Consider the following 7,546-nt stretch of genomic DNA (forward strand, 5'->3'; position numbering starts at 1 on the left):
GGAGACCAGTGTTGTTTTGTCTCAATTTCAACTTAATTAATCGTATGTGTGAACTATCAGCGGAATACCGACACAGTCTGCTCTTTTCAGACACCGCCCGGCACTGTTTTGATGGATAATTAAACTTCACGCTTTTTCTGCTCAGATAGTATCTGTTAAATTATGAAAAATTTGTTCCCTTAGAGTTCATTGTATCATTTTAAGATTACCGCAAATTTCCTTCCTCTACCGCGGAAGCGTGTACAGAACGTAGAGGAAAAATCCACCCCCGAGGAAGGTTAAAAAAGTTTGTCTAACTAACCCAAACTTCATTCAACAATGTTTTATTACCCTCCCCGTGTGGGATGGCTACAATATAAAAATACGCTTTTTCTTGGTATCTTCAATACGCTACTGTACCGAGAAATATTAACGAAGGAGAGACAAGGCTAAGACATTTACCCGACTGAAGCAGCTAATATGGCAAACGTTTACCTCAGTTTATTCGTAAGTACAGACTAGTGGTATTTAAACGTTTGCTACAACTTTTAAGAAAATGAACCAAATGTCTTTTTTCTTTTCTTTTTTTATTCATTTGTTACGTTTTATGAATGGTGTATTTTGAGACGTTCCAGTTATTCAAGTACATTTCCTCAGTCAGCCGGTCAAGTTATTCTCAGACACTTCACCAAACTCCATGTTAGTGAAGCTTGAGTTTTGTTGTTGGTACAGGTTTCAAAAACCGCTTTACTTTTTAGCAATCATTTGAGAAAAGAAGACAAAGTAGAAGACAGTGCAAGTGAAATTCAAAATCGATGAAACGAAAATGAATCGAACCTTTAAACTGGAGTAACGTCGTGATAGGCATTCTAGAGACATTGTAGTTTGGTATCTTAAGATTTCTTTGGAATATTGCTCTTTATGAAATTTACTCAGTGAGTGCTCTTCTGTATTCCCTTAATTGTTAACAAGACTCTTTGTTTCTTAAATATCGTAATTTTATCAAAGCTGAATATGGCTGATTTTGTCCAGGCCGGCGAACTATTGTCAAATACGAAATCTAACTGTATATGAGTGGTGTCAGTAAGTGCCGTAGCTATTTAACCTCGTTTCTTCGCGGCAACCTCAGGACAATCCGACACGGATCACCGTTCACGGCTCTTCGATAAATCTTGAAGTTTTCTTTCTTACCCTTGCTAAGTAGAGTGGACTTCTGATTTTTTCACAGCGCTCGGTATTACGAATGTCAACAGGTTTGTTTCACCAAGACTGATACGAAGTACTTACGGCCGATCATATCTCATGTTCACTACTTCTTACACAGACTAAAAAACAAAAACAAAACAAACAAAAGAAAAAAAACCTTAGAATAATGGAGTGACCAAAACTTCAACACAGATCAGCAAAACAAAGCAGACTTTTGCAGTTGTTAATGTTCTACCGTTTTCTCAGGTGTTCCACGCATGGCGCTGTTTTTGTTTGTTTTTTTTTTTTGTTGTTGTTTTTTTTCTTTTTTTCAATTCTCTGCCAAGATTGTGACAAGAGCTAACGAGACGCAAGTTTGCTTCTCGACTGAAAGAATACTAGAAAAACGTAGAACATAAACAGCCGCAAACGTTTTAAGGCAGTGACAGTGAACGGCTGATGGATGACCTCGCGATAGCTTTAGTTCAAAAGGCAATGGTTATGAAGCCTGATAAAGTTCTTTGCTACGCGTCTTTGTTAGCAATTAGCCTTGACCGTGCATAGACCAAGATACATTTTGAAATTTATTGTAGCAACTGACCGATCAAAACTTTCCTGTTTAGATATTCAACTGTAGTATGAACATTACTGATTATGCACGGTCGCGGCCCCTCCAACATAAATTACAGCACCATCGTAGTCATGGCAAGTCAATTAACTATGCGATAGCACATCTTGAATTCGTGTTTATCCTTTCCCCGAAATCGCGTTTATCATGGAGTTCTTAAGGACTTATCACAACATCATTTTTTTCTGCATTTCTTTTTTCGACAATTAGACTACGAAAATAAAGTTTTGACATTTAAAGTGTCAAAACTTTATTTTCGTAGTCTAATTGTCGAAAAAATAAATGCAGAAAAAAATGATGTTGTGATAAGTCCTTAAGAACTCCATGATAAACGCGATTTCGGATGCAACCACGTTGTTAACGCACTTGCGGAAGTTGATTACTGTCAACGCCCTTTGAGGAAGTTTATCCAAATGTGAAACGTAGTGATTTTCTGGTGATAACATTTTACTGAGATTTCTCTAAATACTCATCGGAAAATTTGCAAGTGTTTTCAGGAAGCTTTATTCGTGATCTTTTCTTTTGCTTTTCGTTTACTGATAAATTAACGCCTACTTTGGCAAGATTTGTCGCCTATTCCGTATCAGCTTTTAAATTTTTACTCTTGAAGGAAGAAAGGATGGAAGATTGATTTGAAAATCAACTAATTTTTGAGATCGCAGACTAATCTTTCAGTTGATTTGCGAATTGAAAGGTTGTTTACTTAAAATCCAAGATGAGTTAAGTGGTCATAAACAAACGTTGATTCCATGTAAAAAGATTTCATATTTAAATATAAATCAATACTAGTTGCATGAAGTAAAAATAATCTAAACTACCGATGAAAATTGGGCGGGCAATAAATGATACTCACAGGTTTTACGGTTCGCGTGTTCGAAATTTGGACTAAACTTTTATCGAAAGAGGTACTGTTTTTGGATGACATGACCTGACGTATTGATTTCGCGCTAAACTACTCACGAAACTGGACATGTAATTTGCTAGTAAAGATTAGGTTAGAGGTCACGGTTGTGAATGAATGAGTGCAATGAATCCCACCGATAAAGCGTGTTAGTGTCGGATTCTGTTCTCGTGTTAATCCCAGTCAAAACACAGTTTTGTTGACTCTGTAAACGCAACTAATGCCCGGTTTAAACGTCGAATTTCACATGTGCCGAATCAGTTATTCAGCAATTAAATTCATGTGAAGTTCGACGTCTAAGTCAATTAAATTCGGCAGATCTGAATCAAATGCAACTTCTGCCGCATCTTCGACTCGACTCGGCCAGTCGAATGTTCGACGGAAGTTGGACTGTTGCTTTGCACGTCGAGCTTCACGAATGCATAAATTATTTTGAATTATTTTAAATTATGTTTCACCCACAATTCCACTTTTCTTCTAGGGGAGCAGGGATGGCGCAGTGGTGAGAGCACTCGCCTCCCACCAATGTGGCCGGGGTTCGATTCCCGGACACGACGTCATATGTGTCTTGATTTAAATTTTGTTGTTGGTTCTCGTCCTTGCTCCGAGAGGTTTTTCTCCGGGTACTCCGGTTTTCCCCTCACCTTAAAAACCAACACTTCTAAATTCCAATTCGATTTGGAAGGTGTCCCCAATTAGTGCTCTGGGCTAAATACATTGACACTTAAATAAAGTGATTTGTTTCATTTATTTCCTAAATGCCCTGCGCAGTTCGGGAGAAACGAAATGGCGCGCGGAATCGGATGCGGTGTGCAGCTCTTGTTTTTCTCCCACCAAACACATATGTTTAAAATGCGTGTAATGCTTCGTATCGAAAGTAGCAACAGCAAAACAAGAGAAACCCCAGAAGCATTCTTTTCCTTGCTAGAACGTAGTTTAACGCCCGCCACTTGCGTAACGAGTCTTCTTCTTCTGTTGACACGAATGAGCTGGGAAATATATAAGCAAAGGCAAGGCGAAAAGCTTCCATTATCCGCCATCTTTGAAATAGCGCGGGAAAATACTCGATGCAAAAAAGGCCTGGTAACGAAACTTACAAAACCTCTGTTATGCGACTCATTACATTCGACGTCTAAATCAAATGTCCAATTTAATAATTTGAGTTGACCCAAATAGGTATTAAATGCGACACATGTGAGATGCGACGTTTAAACCGGGCCTAAGGCAAATTGAAATGTTTCGATTGCTGACCATATTTTGAGATTTAAGTGGGTGTTTTAAAGAGATAGTTGCTCGAACCGGATTACTTGGATTACCTGCTTTAAACACTTCCGCTCTCTCTTAGCTGATGAGTTGATAAACAAATAGAACAGACTGTAAAGACAAAACTGGCTGATGAGCGTGAGAGCAAATGCGGTTACTGATTCACAATATTCATTTTGCCATGCTAAATAAATCTGCAAATCTATTACAACATATACGTTATTGAATAAGCGTGGGGTTCATAATGGATAAATATTGGTCGAGCTTTTTTTATTTCTTTTACGGACTGAACAAGCTAAATAAATAACATGCCAGGTTTTTATTATATATACTTTCGGTTTGTTGCTTTCTAGTCCGCGTGAAACTTGTTTTAAGTTCAAGAAGTGCTAGAAAAAGCCACAAGAAAGTAAAAATTCTGACATGACCGTTGGAATAGTTCCTACTTCATAAGCATAATTTAAAATATTTTTGCTAAGGGCCTGGATTACAGTTAAACTGTGATTGAATTACAACAGCTAAATGACAATTTATAAAACCGTGGCGTTCTTTCTTCTTGTTCTTCTTCTTCTTTTTTTAAAAAGAAAACAAAAATTCTGTAATTGTCTGATAACCACTGCCCCCTTTTGTTCCACGTGATGTGTGACGTAATGATCAGTGGGTTAAAACGCAAGATAGCACTAACACATAATAATTAAACAATAACAATAACAACAACAACAACAACAACTATAGATTGTAAACCATTTACTGTCATTGTGAACGTGCTTGTGCACAACCAGGTACAAACTTACCACATGCTAGTTTTATATGTTCATGTTGTTTCTGTGCAGATTTCAAGAAATTTGTTGCAATATTTTCTGCGCATAACATAACGAATAACAAGCTCAGCTGCAACAAAAAAGATCACACGCCATTTCTCTGTGGCAGATTTAGAAAGACACTAACAAAAAAAATCGATGAATTCTCACTTAGACCTCTGCTAGACGTTACATTTACTTGGTATTTTGGTTATCAAACAGGTTTTTACCGCACTCCTTGGCGCTGAAATAAGCTCAGCAACGGGAGAACGTTTTAACCTCCAAGCTAAGATCCGGGAAAGACAACTCGGTGGGTCACTTGTCAGAATTCATGATTGTGATCAGAACACGGGGCAGTGCAAAGCTTCGGCCAGCAGTTCAAGCAAACATGACAATAGCGCTGGTAAGTGAATAACGTACTTAAGAATAATTGTTAATCAAAGATTTTATTCACTTCCCATCGGTTAATATACCTTTTTCGCTCGGCCGCCATGCTTAGTCTCAAGAGACTAAAAAACTTTGTTTTTGCACGTCTAGCCTCGTCCACCCGCGAATTCATTGCGAGGCTTACCATACAAAAACAAAGCTTTTTATTCTCCTGAGACAACAACCTTTATCGCAGCAGAAGCTAGTTTGACCAAAAAGGAAACAAACCTTTGCGGTACTGTACTTGAGTTTTTTGTTATGTTGTTTACTGTGCTTTTTTTTCTTGGTCGGCCGTCATGAGGAATGACAGTGAGATCCTGGGTAAAGCAAATTGAAAACTATACAAAGACAGACAATAACATATATAACATATCCTTCTGATTACACTTGCAATATGCTATATGAGTGTTATAAATCCCATGAGAACCACACAATTAAATAAGGAGCCCCAAAAATGAAAAAGAAACTGTGTCATAAAGACTTTTGTTCCTGGGCCATGGTAGCTTGATCAGATATAAAATACAAACATCGGTGATAAACATAATAAACTTTGTATATATAGTTGTAAAAAAATTTTAACGGTCACTTTTGAAAATCATTATGTTGACTAGCATGATACGAAACGTCAAGTTATATAAAGCAAGCTTATTATGTTTATCAACGTAAACGTTGTTTATATTTTATTTATGACAAAGAAACCTTTTACTCAATGCCAATTATATTCTTAAATTAAGCTTGTAAACTTCCAGCGAGGTGCAATTGTTGCAAAATATTTTATGTCACTTTCCTGGTTCCCTCAGCTATGTTTATGTAGTAAATTATTGTAAATTATTTTTGTTGTCTTGAAGCTTTAACCATGAAGATGATGACTAATAACAGGGCCTGCTTTGAGATAACTCACAATCAAGTTAGATATTCTTTGCGAGTCATTAACGCTGGGAAAATTGTTTTTAAGGTATGAAACTATTTATTTTAAATTACTGTTACACAACGTAGAGAAAGCCAAAAAAACTGTAGTTAGTGGTTAATTTGGAAGATGGAAGCCTTGTAAAAATGCTGTAGGGATCATGACCAAGCTTTCCCTACCCTTTGCATAAAAAAGCAAGCAAACAAACAAACAAGAAACAAATGTAAAATTTCCCCTCCCCCTCCCACTCACACACACACCCTCTAATAACAAGTTTTGCCCAGTCCTTTGGCGGTGCAAAGTTTCACCTCAGAGATACCTCTTAGGGGCCACTTTTAAATTGTCTGTTGACGGTAATTCATCCCTCAATAAAAACTAAGACAGCCATTGCTTGCAATTTGTTTAAAACCTTTCCGGCGTCAAGTTGAAACTTTTGAACACAACAATAACCAAGTAAAAACATGCATGCCTTGTGGCATTCTCGGGGATTGCGGACCAGGGTACATTACTTTGAACTTTTTGTCGCTTATAGTTATTCATTATTAGTAGGTGGAAATCAAGTTTTATAAGAACTCAGAAGAAACAAGGCGTGCACTCCAAGTTGGCTGTGATCGACTCAATAGACGCAGAATCAGCTGGAGTAGCTGTTTTATAATGGTTAATCACATGCAGGATAAAGTGTCAGTTATCCGGCGGGAAACAACGTGGCGAAAATCAAAACAAGAATAGTAGAATTGTTCTCCCTTTTTAAGCATATGGTCCACAAGATAGCGTTTTGCGTTGCCTGTCAAGCTAGCTACATGAGAACTACAATATCCTGTTCACTTCTCCAGTATTCTGTCAGTAAAGCAGTTTATAAAATTTTATTTAATTTCATGTTTTCAGAAACTGCAAACAGGCGCTCACTGCAAAAGTAACAAAGCAAACATCTTCAAGTTGGAGATTGTCTCGTCAGCGATTGTTCGACTGGTCAGTCAAAAGCCTGGATTAACATCAAGTGCAAAATACCTGGCTGCGAAGAAGAACTCAGTTCCACTCACTCCAGTTTTAGGCGCCTTATTTTTAACAGATAAAGCAGACAGGCGAAATAGGTTCCAGATCACCCCGAAGAAATAAAGGATATCGGGTTAGCGTTAGCATAACTTTTTAAGATAGCTTTTAGCCTTTAGCGCTTTAATTACTTTATTATTGTTAAATTTATTTAATGTACATATTTAGTATGATCTAATATTGTAATGCGCTTTTTGATGATTACATGTTAAAAAGCGCAATAAAAATTAATAAATGATTAGATAGATAGTTTTATTAAAAAAATGCATTGCAGCCCAGAGGCTGGATTACGGACTGTACAATATATAATACTAAAATACGAGAAAGGATAAAAAAAAAAAACTACTATAAATAAAAAAAATAAATAAATAAATAACAGTATAAGTAAAAACAAAAAAATTGCCGCGGAT

At 36.9% G+C, this 7,546-nt stretch overlaps 1 protein-coding gene across 1 annotated transcript; it reads left to right on the forward strand.

Moving 5' to 3' along the window:
* The first annotated feature begins 402 nt into the window (after positions 1 to 402).
* Positions 403 to 7,313, forward strand: LOC146457093 (uncharacterized). The gene is made up of 4 exons (XM_085092348.1): positions 403 to 486; positions 4,976 to 5,156; positions 6,028 to 6,134; positions 6,972 to 7,313. Exons 1-4 carry the CDS (start codon positions 460 to 462, stop codon positions 7,200 to 7,202), a joined length of 546 nt encoding a protein of 181 aa, XP_084948474.1. The 5' UTR covers positions 403 to 459; the 3' UTR covers positions 7,203 to 7,313.
* The last annotated feature ends 233 nt before the right edge of the window (positions 7,314 to 7,546 follow it).

This window comes from Pavona decussata, unplaced genomic scaffold (genome assembly GCF_977016875.1).
Source record: "Pavona decussata unplaced genomic scaffold, jaPavDecu1.1 SCAFFOLD_248, whole genome shotgun sequence".
NCBI classification, from domain to species: Eukaryota; Metazoa; Cnidaria; class Anthozoa; order Scleractinia; family Agariciidae; genus Pavona; species Pavona decussata.